At 44.9% G+C, this 17,494-nt stretch overlaps 1 protein-coding gene across 1 annotated transcript in view; it reads left to right on the top strand.

The window, feature by feature from the left end:
• The window catches only part of col11a1b (collagen, type XI, alpha 1b), an 84,228-nt gene that overhangs the window by 51,153 nt on the left and 15,581 nt on the right, over positions 1 to 17,494 (top strand). Inside the window, exons 21-43 of the mRNA XM_072669049.1 lie at positions 764 to 817; positions 905 to 949; positions 1,848 to 1,901; positions 2,465 to 2,509; positions 2,987 to 3,040; positions 3,403 to 3,447; positions 3,678 to 3,731; positions 4,119 to 4,163; positions 6,276 to 6,329; positions 6,546 to 6,653; positions 7,389 to 7,442; positions 9,660 to 9,713; positions 10,123 to 10,167; positions 10,252 to 10,305; positions 10,565 to 10,609; positions 10,702 to 10,755; positions 11,200 to 11,253; positions 11,445 to 11,498; positions 11,583 to 11,690; positions 11,846 to 11,935; positions 12,387 to 12,440; positions 16,752 to 16,859; positions 17,192 to 17,299. Coding sequence (XP_072525150.1) covers positions 764 to 817; positions 905 to 949; positions 1,848 to 1,901; positions 2,465 to 2,509; positions 2,987 to 3,040; positions 3,403 to 3,447; positions 3,678 to 3,731; positions 4,119 to 4,163; positions 6,276 to 6,329; positions 6,546 to 6,653; positions 7,389 to 7,442; positions 9,660 to 9,713; positions 10,123 to 10,167; positions 10,252 to 10,305; positions 10,565 to 10,609; positions 10,702 to 10,755; positions 11,200 to 11,253; positions 11,445 to 11,498; positions 11,583 to 11,690; positions 11,846 to 11,935; positions 12,387 to 12,440; positions 16,752 to 16,859; positions 17,192 to 17,299 — 1,440 coding nt within the window. The remainder of the gene's footprint in view (positions 1 to 763; positions 818 to 904; positions 950 to 1,847; positions 1,902 to 2,464; positions 2,510 to 2,986; positions 3,041 to 3,402; positions 3,448 to 3,677; positions 3,732 to 4,118; positions 4,164 to 6,275; positions 6,330 to 6,545; positions 6,654 to 7,388; positions 7,443 to 9,659; positions 9,714 to 10,122; positions 10,168 to 10,251; positions 10,306 to 10,564; positions 10,610 to 10,701; positions 10,756 to 11,199; positions 11,254 to 11,444; positions 11,499 to 11,582; positions 11,691 to 11,845; positions 11,936 to 12,386; positions 12,441 to 16,751; positions 16,860 to 17,191; positions 17,300 to 17,494) is intronic.

Here is a 17,494-nt window from a genome sequence, read left to right as displayed (position 1 = left end):
CTCTCTCTCTGTATCAGTGTTCACATATTTCTCTGTAATGTTTTTAAGTAAATACCCACCAGCAGCCTTCATTAGCATTACCATTATCCCTGGAGGTGTGTGTGTGTGTGTGTGTGTGTGTGTGTATGAAGCACATTCAGCTGCAGGCCTGATTCAGCAGCACAGAGCGGCCGAGACTAACAGCCTTAAAGCTGAGAGAGAGAGAGACATTTATCTCTCCATCCATCTAATGTCCCTCCTTTCGTAACTCCATCCATCCTTCTACCATCAATTCATTACTCCATCCATCCATCCACCCATCATCCTTCCTTTCATCACTCCATTTATTACTCTGTCTACCCCTCCAGCCATCCACCAATCCCTTCTTCTATCCATTTATCCCTCTGTCATCCATACACCCATCCACCAATCCCTTCATCCATCCAACTGTCCATCTATCTCTCCTCCATCTATTCATTTAAGCAGACCTTAAATTAATGAATATTATCCCTAAAATAAAAAGTCCCAGACTGTTAACCCAGCTGTTTAATGGAGGTGAAACCCTGCAGGCCAGCCATCACTGGAGCGTAGAGACCCCCCCCCCCTTAAGATTGCCTACTGCTTATAAAAAATCGGAATAAAATAAAGCCGTGTTTGTGCTCCATCTGCAGTGGATTAGCAGGAGATCAGTTTGGCTGCTGCTGGTCTTCCGTTTGTAATTCGCTCTGGGTACGAGCGCCTGTGAGGAATGAATGTAAATATAACAGACTGTTTTGTTGTTCAGGGTCCTAGAGGGCTTCTCGGCCCCAGAGGTTCCCCGGGGACCCCCGGACAACGGGTACGTACCTCACACTCTGCAGCAGTTAGTGTTGTTCTTCAGACTGTATGATGACGCCCGTTAACACCCGCTCTCCTGCACACACAGGGTCTCGCTGGGCTGGACGGTCCGGCTGGTCCTAAAGGAAACATGGTGGGTTCCTCTTACAGCTTTATTGGATCAGCTGAGATATTTATTAATAATCATTTATTTATTCAGAATTATTAATGATGGTGTTGTTTTTCATATTTTAGATGTTATGCTCAGATTAAAAGTAGGAAATAAAAAATTAAGCAGTTTTATTAAATGTTCATATTTAATGTGTTGGGTTTGGTGAGCCGGGAGTTTCTGCCTGGTTAGCTTCATTCAGGTTTGCTAGCCTTCACAATCAGTCTTGGAGTTTGACAGATGTGGATGGAGTTGAACACGTTGCTATAGTTTCTAAATCCGTCATATTTACACTCTTCTGTAAAATAGCCTAATTAACACAATGACGTTTACGTTTGTAAAGGTAGACGCTGATGACGTGTAGCTGTATTTCCTACTGATCAGAATTCAGACTGCTGATAGCAAACTTTATTTCATGTCAAATCTGAATTTCAAATAGTAAATTTAGAGTAAAAAACATTGATGTATGTTATTATTCAGTGTAATATCAGAGAATAAGGGTATAGTGTAGGTTAGTGTGTTTTTATAATCCTTATGCAACCTTAATTAGAGACAGTCAGCAGATTCAGCCTTCAGTCTTTCACCCGCCAAGAAATCATTCCTTCCACTGAAGTCAGAGAGTCGAACCTAGATCAGCTTTTTCCAGCTGAAGCTCCTGCATGTCTTCCATTATTAAACTGAACTTACACAACAGCAGCTGACCCGCTACCGCCCCAGGTTCAGGTTTGAGGGACGTTTGTTTACATTCCCACCACTTTAAATCTATAGTTTCTAAATGAGAGGTTGGACCGTCGTGATGAAGTTTCTGATGCAGCTGATCTGCAGCTCTGTTTTTATTGGTGTTTATTGATTATGTATTTTTCTCTCCTTCTCTTTCTCCCAGGGCCCTGCAGGAGAACCAGGACCTCACGGACAGCAGGGCATCCCCGGCCCACAGGTGAGCACAAACAGCGGCATGGGAAAACTGATTATCCACTGATGAATAATTCATAATTAATAATTCAGCACCTAGCCTGAAGCTGCTGCAGCTGTGGTAAGTGGACACTTACCACATATTTATGCTCGTTAAGATCGTTAAGCTCATTTAGCCACGCCTTCCTGAGCTTAGGGAAGAAGAGAGAGCGCAGTATACTCACGAAGAAGCCAGAGGGCAGGTGCTGAGCTAACTACTGTCTGAATTACTGTGTTCATTTAATTATAACAGAGTGATCAGATGAACGTAAGCACCAGTATGCAGGTGCAGTCTGGCCCATATCTATTATATTTGGACTTATATATACTTACATATACATGTAATACATATATATAACCGATATTATTACTGCATATATGTACTAAAACATCAAGTAAACACAATTCTTTGTCCTACAAACATACAAAAACACACAGACACACACAGCAGTAAACCGTGCTGTAGATCCACGTTTATCAGCTGTTTCCTGTTTCACTGCGTTTATACGGTCACTGAATTCTCCTGTCTCCTTCACTCCTGTATTTCAGGGTTTGCCTGGACCTCAAGGCCCAATTGGACCTCCTGGAGAAAAAGTAAGTGTGTGTGAGAGAGAGAGAGAGAGAGAGAGAGAGAGAGAGAGAGGTTTTGTTATTACAGATATTCCTGCCCTGGCCCCATAAACGATTCTGCAGGCTCACTGGTTTCCAAGCTGGAGGTTCAGAGCAGATCGCTGCTGACTAAAGAGAAACCACACACACACACACACACACACACACACAGTGTTTCTGTCGTCGGCGTCTCAGACCCACAGCCAGTCAGATCTGTTTGGAATGAGGCCAGAGCCATAGCGGCGCTCTATAATGAAATGCTCCTCCAGAAGCGGTGGAGTTTTCAGACGCTGTGTGTGATTAGATGATTAAAGCTGGGCTGAAGGATCAGGAAGCTGAGATGAAGCGAGAACATTGTGGAGCTCTTTCTAGAACTGTGTCATTGTTGGATTAAACAGTGGGGCCGCTCGTCTCCACCTTAACTGAGCATTAACATCTCTGTCTCTGTCTGTCTCTCTGTAGGGTCCAACAGGGAAACAGGGTCTGCATGGTTTAGCTGGAGCTGATGGGCCACCTGTGAGTCTCTCATCATCGTACCTACAGCACCACTCACCCACTACAGTCAGAGAACCTCGCACTATCACTGAGAGAGCTGGCCTTGAGTTTGGGCCATCAATCTAAATATTCATCAGTCTAATATATATATATAAGTAATATGGTGTGTATCTCTAGTTTATATGTTGGAGTACAGCAGGATTATATCCCAGTGTTTCACTGCAGTGTGTGTTTGGACCAGGCAGTGCTGTGTGTGCTGGTGCCGGTATTTACAGCCTCCTGTGGAGTGTGGAGCAGTAATATGAGGGTTAACTGTCTGTGCTGGCGGCCGCAGTGTTGATGGAGGATGTTTTTGTTGACTGTTTTGTTTAATTGGATTTTAGGGTCATCCTGGGAAAGAAGGCCCTGCTGGAGAGAAAGGATCAGCAGTGAGTGTCTCTCTCTCTCTCTCTCTCTCTCTGTGTGATTGAGCTCATGAGCTGAGGCTAAACCCCCACCAGTGTTCCGGAGCGCTGCAGGCTGGTTTCTCAGAGCTCAGCCGAGACCACTCTGTCACAGAGCTTTTTTTAATGCAGATCTGATCTGTAACACTGCTGTGAATTAATATAATCACACTCCGCTTTTTAATATGTCTGTCTGTCTGTCTGTCTGGCTTTAGGGTCATCCTGGACCTCAGGGATCTATCGGCTATCCCGGCCCACGCGGAGTGAAAGTACGTCTGTGTTTCATTACCAGTGTAACCATTACTGTTTACTGTTTACTAGTGATCCATCTGTCTGTCTGTCTCTATGTCTGTCTATTTATCTATCTGTCTGTCTGTCTCTATGTCTGTCTATCTGTCTGTCTGTTTATCTCTCTCTGTTAATCTGTCTGTCTGCCTGTCTGTCTATTTGTATATTTATATCTGTCGGACTGACTGCCTGTCTATCTGTCTAGTCTGTCTGTCTCTTTCTGTCTCTTTATGTCTATGAGTGCATCAATCTATCTTCTGTCTATCTATTTGTCTGTTTGTCTGTCTGTCTGTCTGACTGTATATCTGTCTGTCTGTCTATCTTTAAAGCCTATACCTCCTGTTAACTGTCTGTATCTCTCTGTTTAGGGAGCTGAGGGCGTTCGCGGTCTGAAAGGAGGAAAAGGAGAAAAGGTGAGTGCTCTTACCTTCCTTTCCTAGCTTTCTCCCCAGTGTACTCGTTCCCAGACCCCCCTCTCCCACCCTCCACTATCTGGAACCCCTGAGGAGATCGCTGAGTGATGGGGGATGGGAGGACCATCCTACCCCCAAGAGACAGAGCAAGAGAGAGAGAGAGGACAGTTATGGGCTCAGGGCTCCTGTACACTGACGGATGACTGTGGCATCACTGAGTTGAACCTACGACCTCCTGATGACACACAGCCAATGCTTAGATAGCTGAGCTTTGCTGTCCTGAGCTCGGTAGGAGGTACACACAGACAGAAAGACAGACAAGTATACAGGCAGGCAGACAGACCGGCAGAAAGACATACAGATGGGCAGACAGACGAATACACAGACAAACAGACAGACAGGCTAACAGACAGATACAAAGACAGACAGAGAGGCAGACTAATAAGCAGACTAATAGGCAGACAGACAGGCAGACAGGACTCTACGGGACTCCTGATTACGGATGGCTGTGGCATCACTGGGGGTGCAATGCCACAGTTAGACAGTTGCGGCGCTCTGCTCCCACACATACACTCTTTCATCGTTCCTCCGTCCCTCCGCCTGTCCCGTCTGAGGCGTCTGAGATGAAAGGGAGAGTGTATGTGGGAGCGGAGCAGCCTATCAGCTCTGAGTAGGCTCCAGCCGACTGAGCCGTAATGACCCGTGGAGCGCTGTGCTGCAGTGTTTTTCCATATAGCGTCAAGTCTAAGTGCCTCCGTCATTCCACTCTTACTTTTCCCCCATGAGTCAGCAGTGTGGAAGCCGGGCTGATATTTTAGATGGATAATTTAGACAACAAAGCCGAGACTGCAGTGAGAGTCCAGTAGGGCGTCGTTTCCAGAAGGGAGAGAAAAAGCTGGCTTTGTCTTATTGTGAGTCTCTTATCGAGGAATGTGTTTTATGGCATTTCGCACTCTATGGAGAGCTGCACTCCAGCCAAGGCAGCGCTCTCCAGCTGACCGAGAACCAAAAGGCATGTGCAGTCTAACTGCTATTTCATGCATGTGGTTCGGTTAAGCTGTTTTTGAGCAGTGTTTTTCTGCAGCGGCCACCAGATGTCGCTGTGTTGATTAAAAAGAGCTCTTCAGAGTTTACAGTAACAGCGTCACTTTAAATGGGCTTTATAATCATATTTAACTTAGTTTTTTAAGGAAGGAAATTTTAATTATAGGCTAACTAGAGAAAACAACAAATTCTTGCCAAATTCTGGCTCATATGTCTCTCCATGTGAAATAAATATAAATATAATAAATAAATAAATGTGTTTATAATTATAAATAATAAATATATATTTACTGATTTTAAATGCATTACTATAAATTTATAAACTGTAATTGAAACATCTGTATTCATTTTTTTATGCTCACTATCGTATACTAGTGCTGCACTCTTTAACCACTAGATGTGAGCGTTTAGCTGCAATTGTAGATTTAATATTCCTGAATTTTATAATAAATCTCTATATGCAGAATTCGCTAATACTGTAAAACCTGTCTCTTGGTTTGTTGTGGTGGTGGATGTATTTACACTACACTCACTTTTCATATTAGTATCTTTCTATTTTATGTAAAATTCCAAATTAAAATGTAGTAAAATGAAAACAGTGCTGGTTTAATTCTAATTTGAGATATTTTAATCAATATTTAATTTATTATAATTATCATAAGTAGTTATACATGCTCATGGTAATATACTGTAATTATCTATTTGTAGGTGTAGATGTTTCTAGATATTACTGGCTGTTGAAATACATTGCATACTATTGATGTTCATTTAACATAACGTTTATGCAGCCTAACATCTATCACCTAGAATCATAAAATATATTTATTCATTTTACAGCTTTGTTTAATTATTTGTAAGTATGTTAAGAGTAGTATTTTAATGAAATGAATATTTATGTTTTTCATGCACTTATCTGCAACTATACTGCTTTTATAGAATTGAAAAATAAATTGTGCTTTATCTACAAATATTACATTTATTTGATATTTTCTTTTAAATGTTTTGTTTGATGTTCCTATTTATTATTTTATTTTTATTTTTCTATTTTCTACTTTTTTTTTATTCCAGGGTGAGGACGGTTTCCCAGGGTTCAAGGGTGACATGGGCCTCAAGGGTGACAAGGTGAGTGGTGGTGTTCTGGTGTTCTCCTGCACATTAGACTAATCCTCCTCCTGCAGTGTTTCTAATCTGTTTGCCTGAAAAACGCAGTAAACCCAGTTTAGAGGGATCTGAACCCATTACTGTAAACGGATCCTGACTCGGTTCAGTCTCCACACTGTTCGGCTGGAGTGTAGACGGGTATGTTGGAATGTCGGTGATGATGTTTATTGTGTTTAGGGAGAGAATGGTGTGATTGGACCCAGGGGAGAGGATGGACCCGAGGGGCCCAAGGGAAAGTCTGGACCTTCCGGAGAGGCTGGACCCATGGGTTTGGCCGGAGAAAAGGTAAGCCTTTCTGTTCTGAACTACATCCTGGCGTCTGTATCACCTCCATAGCCAGTCACCATTAATATGCATCCAACTGCCCAGATTTAACTAAATTAATACTGAATAGTTCATACTGGATACTGACTAATTCATAGTAGATAGTGAATAGTTCATACTGGATACTGAATAATTCATAGTAGATACTGAGTAATTCATACTGGATGCTGAATAATTCATACTGAATGCTGAATAATTCATACTGGATGCTGAATAATTCATAGTGGATAGTGAATAGTTCATACTGGATACTGACTAATTCATAGTAGATAGTGAATAGTTCATACTGGATACTGAATAATTCATAGTAGATACTGAGTAATTCATACTGGATGCTGAATAATTCATACTGAATGCTGAATAATTCATACTGAATGCTGAATAATTCATACTGGATGCTGACTAATTCATAGTAGATAGTGAATAGTTCATACTGGATACTGAATAATTCATACTGAATGCTGAATAATTCATACTGGATACTGAATAATTCATAGTAAATAGTGAGTAATTCATACTGGACACTGTAATGTTCATAGTGGATAACTGAATACTACAGTGGATACTGTGTAATTCATAGTGGATACTAAATAATCATAGAAAATACTGAATAATTAGGTTCTATTTTTCTGTGGAACTTGTTCTGTGGTTCTCTCTTGATTTTGTGTTCATGATGTTCTACTGTTTGTCTTATAGGGAAAACTGGGTGTTCCTGGATTACCTGGGTATCCAGGACGGCAGGGTCCTAAGGTATGATATTAACTAGACATGTCACATGCTTCGGTACTAGATAAAGTGTTCGCTTAATGCTCTAAATGTTCCCTCTGTAGCTAATACAGACGTTCTAATCATACAGAGGATTAACAACCCGACAAGTAAACAGAGCCGCATCAGTTTGCTCGCTGTATTCGTTGTATCTCCCTTGTATTCGTCCCGACGACATCGGGATCATGAATCTGACCCGGCTGCGTCTCGCTCTGCCTCCCTTTTAGCACAGCAGGCCAGCGGTGCTCTGATCTGCTAATGCTAACAGCGCTAATGGGAGAACCTGTTTTCCAGAGTGTCTTCTCTGTGTAACTGCATGAAGATCTGCCTCTGTATCTCCCCAGAGTTCCGTTTAACATTAAGGATCAGGCCTTGTACTCACAGGTGGGATGTTTCTGCTAGCGTAGCCAGTGGAAAATAGCATTACAGGCTAACAGTGAAGTTAGATCCAGTCCAGGATGAATTCTTGGCCTGCATTCTTTTCTTTTATAATGAGACAAAACGTGGATTATGACAGAAAGTAAGAAGACCATAGCAACCAGCACACAAAATCATACCTCATAGCAACCACTGGAAACAGCACTGCAACCATCTAGCACACCCATGTCAGCCACCTGGGCTTCCTTAGCACTGGCTGGCTAATATTTACTTTGCATCACAATCATAACTGCATTGAGCAGCCCAAATCAACCCCATAGCAACCACCTGGGATACCATAGCAACTGCATAGCAACCTCATAGCATTGACTAGGACCAGCAGAGGTCGGTGTAGAACTGTACTGAATTAATAGAGTTTTGTATGGATGTACCAGACTGTTTAATGACTGTTCCAGCGCCCCCCTCAGTCTGCTAACCCCACCTATGGGGGGCGCTGTAGTGTTCACACTCACTTTGCTTTCAGCTAGTGTTTAAATGTGGAGCAGAGATGATCAGACTACAGAAATATCCATCTCCACACATCTCCACCTGCAGCCCAGCGTGATCTTCTCACAGATGGCTGAACCTAAGCACTAAACTGCTGTGTGTGTGTGTGTGTGTGTGTGTGTGTGTGTGTGTGTGTGTGTGTGTGTGTGCGTGTGTGTGTTGTGTTGTGTTAGATCTCTCTTTGCTCTGCCACTAATTTCACTTAAGTTTAATGTTAACTGGCTTCAGTAGAGCAGAGTCTGCCTCTCCTGCACAGCATCATCATCATCATCAGCATCAGCAGCAGCAACAAAGACCTGCTGATTGCTTTGTTAAGGCCATCACCCAGGCAAACGCTCCTCCAGTGTTTTGTGTTCATTCTTCTCCAGATACAATCAGCACATTCCGCCTTCATCCAACCTCGTCCTGATCCCTGTCTGCAGAGCAGAGGGCTTCAGCGCTGACTGTGAAGCCAGTCTGTGCTGCTACTGTTTACTAGCCTTTACTGACCGTTTTTATAATACTGAAAAATAAAGTAGAAGAGGAACAGAAACTGCAGCCAGCCTGTAGGTGGCATGCTGCTTTTCATTCAGAGTCTAGACAGTAAACCCTCCCCAGGGTTTAGTTCAACTTCCTGAGCAGCTTCACCAAATCCCAGCCGTGATAACACACTCCCCCTGTCCCATAGACCATTATCCCACGTCTGCGGGAGTTCCCACTCCACCCAGTTTAACCATGTTCATCTCCAGCTGAAAAAGTCCACCCATTATTTGTCATTTTTAACAAGACGACCAATAAAACTACAGTTAACCTGAAGACAAGACAAGACAAGACACCCATATTCACCATTAGAGTGGGATGGAATTTGGCCTCCGCCTTCAACCCATCTGTGTAGTGAACACACACACACACACACACACACACATACACACACAGTGACAGTGAGCACACAGGCCCATGGCGGTGGGCAGCCCGGGGAGCAGAGAGGGGGATGAGTCTTGTTCAAGGGTGCGACAGTGGCAGCCTGCTGAGACCAGGCATCGAACCCACAACCCTGTCATCAACAGCCCGGTGCTTCTGAGAGGGAGGAGTTAAACCTGCTGGCTTGTTTCTCCTCCAGAATGAACACGTCACAAAACCTCAGTTACACAATGTGCAGAAATCTTAAGTTACGGATTCATTAATGCATTAATTACTCCTCGACAGCGGCGGAGTTCTCACTCCTCTCGGTCGTATTCACTGTACTGAGATTGTATCGTCAACATTCCACAAGCATGACACTGATCTCTCTCTCCATAGGGTTCCACGGGTTTCCCTGGCTTTGCTGGAGCCAACGGAGAGAAAGGCGGCAGGGTAAGAAGTCCAATTTACTGCCTTCCATAAAACCCAGCCCCCAACTCCACCAGCCTGGGTGGAGATCACTCCGCCTCAGAGGGAAAGGGTCATGACTTTTCCTGGATTTACAAATCACTGCTTCAATAGCGAGCATGAAACAGTACCGAAGGTCAAACTCAATGAGACAGAACGGTCTAGAATGTCAGCGAGCAAGACAAGGAAGTCTCGGAGGAAGCATCTGTCAGCGTCTGTTCGCACAGGGCTCCTGTAGAGAAGGAGAAATGGAGCGCAGCAGAGTAAAGGCAGTGTCTTGTGTCTTAAGCTGGGTGTAATTCCACTGAGTAGAAATGAGATGATGGTCAGAGATTCTCCAGCCTTTCTTCCTGAACTCTTCTGCTTTCTCCTAACTGAGTGTTTCCCCCTGTAGGGCATTGCTGGCAAAGCAGGACCAAGAGGACAGCGTGGTCCAACGGTACGGAGAACTTACCAAAGCATGTTTCAGAAAGCAGTTTAAAGATCCACTCTTAATAACAGCAATGCTGATGTGTGCTCCCAGGGTCCTCGTGGTGGAAGAGGTGCGAGAGGACCAACAGGAAAACCAGGGCCAAAGGTCAGACATCCCTCAAGCATTCAGTCAGAGCTTCAAACATTCGATTGAACCTGAGAAGTCCAGACTATTCTTACAGAGGTTTGGTCAGGTTCAGATATCCCACTGTGTCGATTACAGCCCGGCTCAGGCAGAATGGAGTCGGGCTACCGTGAGGTTCGGAGTCGTAGGTCGGTTCTGTGGGATGGGTCGGACTTCAGCGTTCCTGACTTTCTGATGCTTTCTGGAGACGATTCTGACCCACCTTGTCTCCTTTTTTCAGGGTACCTCAGGGATGGATGGACCTCCAGGTGGTCCTGGAGAAAGGGTGAGCACTTATTTTAGGGCTACATGGTTCATGGAGGTTCTTCTGTCAAATCCTTTTTAGCTCCTCTCACTGTTCTTCATCTTTCATCTCAGGGACCTCAAGGACCACAGGGACCTGTTGGGCTTCCGGGACCTAAGGGCCCTCCTGTAAGCAATGTTTAATTCTTAATAATGATAAATGAGCTTTTAGATCCTTCTGCCTGCATGCTTACCCAATACCAAACCACTTTATGTCCAAGTGTTTGTGGACACCCCATCTATTGAAAACATTCAGCTACTACTATACTACTATAAAGTTCCCCAGCATTGAGCTGTGGAGCAGTGGAAGAGCTGTGTTCTCTGGAATGATGGTGGTGGAGCTCCATCCAGTACTTTTGGGATGAGGAGGGATGGTGATTTTCCATCATCCTGACCCCACTAATGCTTTGTTGCTGTAATGCTCTTAAAAACTCTTTTTGAAAACCCTCGATTTCAGAAGAAACAATGAATGAGCAGGTGCCCCAATACTTTTGTCCATACTGTGTATTTTCAGGTAATTAGACCATGTTTTGTCAGGCTAGATATTGACGAGATGATGTTGTGTTTCTGCAGGGACCTCCAGGAAAGGATGGGCTGCCAGGTCACCCTGGACAGCGAGGAGAAACGGTAGGTTCTGTTTAACGGCCTGAAGGTTGTTCATAAAGACGGTGTTATCTAGAGTGAGGGTCTCGCTGTGTTCTGCGGTGGATTTTTAGGTTCTTTAAAAGTCTGTTACTCTTTTTAAGAAAGTATTAAGTGGACTAGTCTGCGCTGTGACAGTCTGATTAATGATATCTTAATCTGTTTTCCACAACAAGGGTTTCCAAGGAAAGACGGGACCCCCAGGCCCTGGTGGTGTTGTTGGTCCACAGGTAAACACTCCAGAAGATAAAGAGAGAAAGAACGTCTGTTTGAGAACATCAGTAAACTGTGGATTTTTCTGGATTATTTGAAAGGGACCTACAGGAGAGACCGGCCCTGTTGGTGAGCGAGGCCATCCCGGATCCCCAGGACCCCCTGGAGAGCAGGGTCTTCCTGGAGCTGCTGGGAAAGAAGGTGGAAAGGTAATCAGTGATTAATCTATTCTGAAGTACTCATAAGTTTGCTCCCCCATATAGTCCTTAATTAAGCATTTGGACTTAATTGATCGCTAATTTGTAGCAACCTCGTTAAACTTGTTATAATTTGTTCTGATTTGTTCTGTTTTTCTACGCTGCAGGGTGATCCAGGTCCTCAGGGTCCTCCCGGGAAAGTCGGGCCTGCGGGGCTGAGAGGATTCGCTGGGCAGAGGGGACTTCCTGGCGCTCCAGTAAGAACGTAAAACATGCCTGAGTTGCAAACCTGGCCAAACGGCCATTAGCCTCCTAAACGCCTGCTGTTCCACCAAATGCTCACGCTGGCTTCTGGCCTCCACAGAGAGTCATCACAGTCCTCACTGAATCAGTGAATAAACAGTGGCTCCTCTTTACATGCAGAGGAGGCTTTCTGGAGTCTGTTTAGCTTGGAGCTGTAGATCCTCACTGTTTACTCACTCACCCACTGCTGACATTTATATCAGCACTGTGGGAACAAAACCTTGTATCACCATTTTTTGTGTGGTCATTTGTTACAGATAAAAACATCAGAGAACATCAGACTTAATGCAAACAACCATAAAACACATCAGCGAAGTTTCATCTGAAACAGAGGCTCAGTCTGTGGGTCTTATTCAGGAGTTTTGCTTTAGTCACTTTAACCCCGCCCCCTCTCCTCTGTTTCAGGGTCAAGGTGGACTGAAGGGTGGTGAGGGTCCTCAGGGTCCCCAAGGCCCCATCGTAAGTACCTTGTTACTGAGGTTTAGTAAGTAAATATTAGAGATGTTTAGGGTCAATAATTTATTATTTAATGGAGTGTTAGTTCCACACATCCTTTGCTAAATACAGACGCGTGTGTGTGTGTGTGTGTGTGTGTGTGTGTGTGTAATGATTAAGTCTTTCTGCAATTAAAGTCATGTTCACCACACACATTTATTCCACTAGCAGAATTAACATTATTTTAAGTCAATATTTCTATCACAGTGAAGAGCCTATATTCTACATATCATATCTTTTATTGTTCAACCTCTATTTTATCCAATAAACACCGATATATTTAAATGAGCTCTGTTCAGATTGGCCGCCCTGTATTGTGCCTCGTTCAACATCAGTTTAGGTTGAAACACTCCTTATAACTTCAGTCTGAATGGGCGGAGCTAAACGGCTTCATATAACATAAATGATAAACAAAGAGGGAGCAGTTCTGGCGCTCCTCAGAGAAGCAGCAGTGTTGGGCAGGTGTAGGTGCGGGCAGTTCTTCCAGCGATGATTCAGGATCCTGATTCAGCCCACAGTCATGTATTCAGTGAGAGATGCACTGAATCATTTCCCTAAAGAATCGTAATCGAATCGGATCATGGCGGCGAGGGCAGAGCTGTACACCTCTGCTCCGTTACCATGGCAACTCCCACAGAATCCGCTCCTGTCTTGTCCGCCTCTCACTGGGGGGGACAGCAGGCAGCTTTCTGGACAGTGGACTTTCAGCAGGTGGTGGACATAATGACCAGTCATGGTGGAGTGGAGGGGCCAACTTGGTGTGGGACACACGCACACACATACATACACAGACACACACAGACACACACACACACACATACTTATCCCAGCAAATCAGTCACACACTGAGCTCACGTCACGTTACTTTCCATATTCTAATAAACTCGACAACTGAGTGAGTGGAAGCACAAGGTAGGGGTTTCTAATAAAGTGGCCAGTGAGTGGAAGCACAAGGTAGGGGTTTCTAATAAAGTGGCCAGTGAGTGGAAGCACAAGGTTGGGGTTTCTAATAAAGTGGCCAGTGAGTGGAAGCACAAGGTAGGGGTTTCTAATAAAGTGGCCAGTGAGTGGAAGCACAAGGTAGGGGTTTCTAATAAAGTGGCCAGTGAGTGGAAGCACAAGGTTGGGGTTTCTAATAAAGTGGCCAGTGAGTGGAAGCACAAGGTTGGGGTTTCTAATAAAGTGGCCAGTGAGTGGAAGCACAAGGTTGGGGTTTCTAATAAAGTGGCCAGTGAGTGGAAGCACAAGGTAGGGGTTTCTAATAAAGTGGCCAGTGAGTGGAAGCACAAGGTTGGGGTTTCTAATAAAGTGGCCAGTGAGTGGAAGCACAAGGTAGGGGTTTCTAATAAAGTGGCCAGTGAGTGGAAGCACAAGGTAGGGGTTTCTAATAAAGTGGCCAGTGAGTGGAAGCACAAGGTAGGGGTTTCTAATAAAGTGGCCAGTGAGTGGAAGCACAAGGTTGGGGTTTCTAATAAAGTGGCCAGTGAGTGGAAGCACAAGGTAGGGGTTTCTAATAAAGTGGCCAGTGAGTGGAAGCACAAGGTAGGGGTTTCTAATAAAGTGGCCAGTGAGTGGAAGGAGAAGGTAGGGGTTTCTAATAAAGTGGCCAGTGAGTGGAAGGAGAAGGTTGGGGTTTCTAATAAAGTGGCCAGTGAGTGGAAGGAGAAGGTTGGGGTTTCTAATAAAGTGGCCAGTGAGTGGAAGGAGAAGGTTGGGGTTTCTAATAAAGTGGCCAGTGAATGGAAGGAGAAGGTTGGGGTTTCTAATAAAGTGGCCAGTGAGTGGAAGGAGAAGGTTGGGGTTTCTAATAAAGTGGCCAGTGAGTGGAAGGAGAAGGTTGGGGTTTCTAATAAAGTGGCCAGTGAGTGGAAGCACAAGGTAGGGGTTTCTAATAAAGTGGCCAGTAAGTGGAAGGAGAAGGTTGGGGTTTCTAATAAAGTGGCCAGTGAGTGGAAGGAGAAGGTTGGGGTTTCTAATAAAGTGGCCAGTGAGTGGAAGGAGAAGGTTGGGGTTTCTAATAAAGTGGCCAGTGAGTGGAAGGAGAAGGTTGGGGTTTCTAATAAAGTGGCCAGTGAATGGAAGGAGAAGGTTGGGGTTTCTAATAAAGTGGCCAGTGAGTGGAAGGAGAAGGTTGGGGTTTCTAATAAAGTGGCCAGTGAGTGGAAGGAGAAGGTTGGGGTTTCTAATAAAGTGGCCAGTGAGTGGAAGGAGAAGGTTGGGGTTTCTAATAAAGTGGCCAGTGAGTGGAAGGAGAAGGTTGGGGTTTCTAATAAAGTGGCCAGTGAGTGGAAGGAGAAGGTTGGGGTTTCTAATAAAGTGGCCAGTGAGTGGAAGCACAAGGTTGGGGTTTCTAATAAAGTGGCCAGTGAGTGGAAGCACAAGGTTGGGGTTTCTAATAAAGTGGCCAGTGAGTGGAAGCACAAGGTTGGGGTTTCTAATAAAGTGGCCAGTGAGTGGAAGCACAAGGTTGGGGTTTCTAATAAAGTGGCCAGTGAGTGGAAGGAGAAGGTTGGGGTTTCTAATAAAGTGGCCAGTGAGTGGAAGGAGAAGGTTGGGGTTTCTAATAAAGTGGCCAGTGAGTGGAAGCACAAGGTAGGGGTTTCTAATAAAGTGGCCAGTGAGTGGAAGGAGAAGGTTGGGGTTTCTAATAAAGTGGCCAGTGAGTGGAAGCACAAGGTAGGGGTTTCTAATAAAGTGGCCAGTGAATGGAAGGAGAAGGTTGGGGTTTCTAATAAAGTGGCCAGTGAGTGGAAGGAGAAGGTTGGGGTTTCTAATAAAGTGGCCAGTGAGTGGAAGGAGAAGGTTGGGGTTTCTAATAAAGTGGCCAGTGAGTGGAAGGAGAAGGTTGGGGTTTCTAATAAAGTGGCCAGTGAGTGGAAGCACAAGGTAGGGGTTTCTAATAAGGTGGCCAGTGAGTGGAAGGAGAAGGTTGGGGTTTCTAATAAAGTGGCCAGTGAGTGGAAGGAGAAGGTTGGGGTTTCTAATAAAGTGGCCAGTGAATGGAAGGAGAAGGTTGGGGTTTCTAATAAAGTGGCCAGTGAGTGGAAGGAGAAGGTACATTACTCTGCTGTACTTTCACACAGAAACACAAAGCAGTGGGACAGTAATTGCTGTCTTGTGGATTTCTCAGTAAAGTGAGGACTGTCTGTGGCTGTAATTGGCGGCCGGCTTCAAAAGCAGCGGAGCTTTAATTTCGCAGTAGGAGAGTCTTTCAGATATGACTGAACAACTCGGGGCTCGTTGTCCTGCCCGTGGAAGACAGTTGTGAACAGAACCGTGTCAAAGAAATCCCCCTGAAGCAGAGAATGAGAGTGTAGCCAAACACACACCAGTCAGTGCTCTCCCGCAGACCCCGGCAGGGGGGCTGATGGACGGGGCCGGACAGAAATGGCTAATAAGTTCAGACTGGAGGGTTTAATGTTATTACAGTGATGGTGGAGCTCCAGCCAGAACTTTTGGGATGGGTGGGTTGGAGTGGCAGAACTAATCATTCAGCATCAGAACCTGACCTCACTGATGCTCTCACTCTCATGGGGCTGGATGCAATCAAATGATCAGCTCCTGAAATTTGGGGTCAGTTCAACACTAATCTTATTAGATAGTTAGACCTGTAGACAGACAGACCTGTAGACAGACAGACTGATTGATGGATTGGTAGAGAGGGGTGGAGTTTCAATACCAGCCCGTAACCCCGCCTGCTTGTTTCTATTGGTTTAAATATATGATATTTAAAAATGTGTTTTGATTTTTCTTTGCATGCATGTGTGTGTGTGTGTGTGTGTGTGTGCATACACGCAATGTACATTAGTGTGTGGTTCTGTATGCACTGAACCTGACCCCAAATGTTCTGAGGCATTATAGTTGGTGACTAATGGAGTGGAGAAGCTGTGTGTGTGTGTGTGTGTGTGTGTGTGTGTGTGTGTGTGTGTGTGGCTTTGAAAGGCCTCTTTATTCCACTCTTCAATAGATTCTGCTGTAATAGCTGTGCTAATGGGCTGTATTACAATACGGACCCACTCACGCACTAGGGTTTGATCACAGAGGTGACCCACATGCTCACTAACAGCTCACACTCCTACATCAGTGTGTTCCTCCCATCTGATTCTCCAAACCGGTTCCACTGTTCACCACTTTCCATTATTACACACCTCTCTTGTTTCATTTTGTGTCTTTTAATGGTGTAGGAGGCTGCACTTGTGTATGAAGGCGCTGTACTAATAAAGCTTATTATTATGATCAACCGGTGCTGTATTTGTGTGTGTGTGTTTACTTTAGGGATCTCCAGGTGAAAGAGGTGCAGCTGGACCCGGTGGGCCTATTGGACTGACTGGACGTAACGGACCTCAAGGACCCCCGGGACCTGCTGGAGAGAAAGGAGGGCCGGTAAGAGTCCTCCTTATCTGTACAAACAGAGGAGCGTTACATTTACCCTCTGAAAGTCCCGTCCCAGCACCACAGAGTAACGGTCATTAATGGTCACCACTCAACCACACATGATCTGTACAGTCAGCTTGCGTCAGTTAGCCGTGTACGCTGGTTTTAGCCTCCCTTGTTATCTGCAGTTTATTGAACCTGCAGTAATGCTAAGCTACAGTAGCCGGCCGTAAGCACTAGCTGCTGTTAGGTGACCTGATCTTGGAACTGAAATCGATCGCTAATGCTAAGCTAATACTGAAGCTAATACTCGAGCTCCTTTCTCTCCGTTGTGTGTTTAGGGTGAGAAGGGTCCTGCTGGTCCCGCTGGCCGTGATGGAATCCAGGGCCCAGTCGGCCTTCCAGGACCTGCAGGACCTCAAGGACCACCTGGAGAGGATGGTGACAAGGTATGGGTCTTATTAAACTTCTAGCTATCATTATTGTTTATTATTAATTAGCTTTATCTAATTAACATATTTACCACCGAACACCGTCTCTACCAGTCAAGATGATCTTAACACTGAGAAGCTTCTGCTAAACTGGATCCTGTCTGTCTGTCTGTCTGTGTATTTGTCTGTCTGTCTGTCTGTCTGTCTGTCTGC

This window comes from Salminus brasiliensis, chromosome 23 (assembly GCF_030463535.1).
Source record: "Salminus brasiliensis chromosome 23, fSalBra1.hap2, whole genome shotgun sequence".
NCBI classification, from domain to species: domain Eukaryota; kingdom Metazoa; phylum Chordata; class Actinopteri; order Characiformes; family Bryconidae; genus Salminus; species Salminus brasiliensis.
The sequence above is the reverse complement of the archived record's forward strand: the minus strand, read 5'-3'. Positions and strand labels throughout refer to the sequence as shown.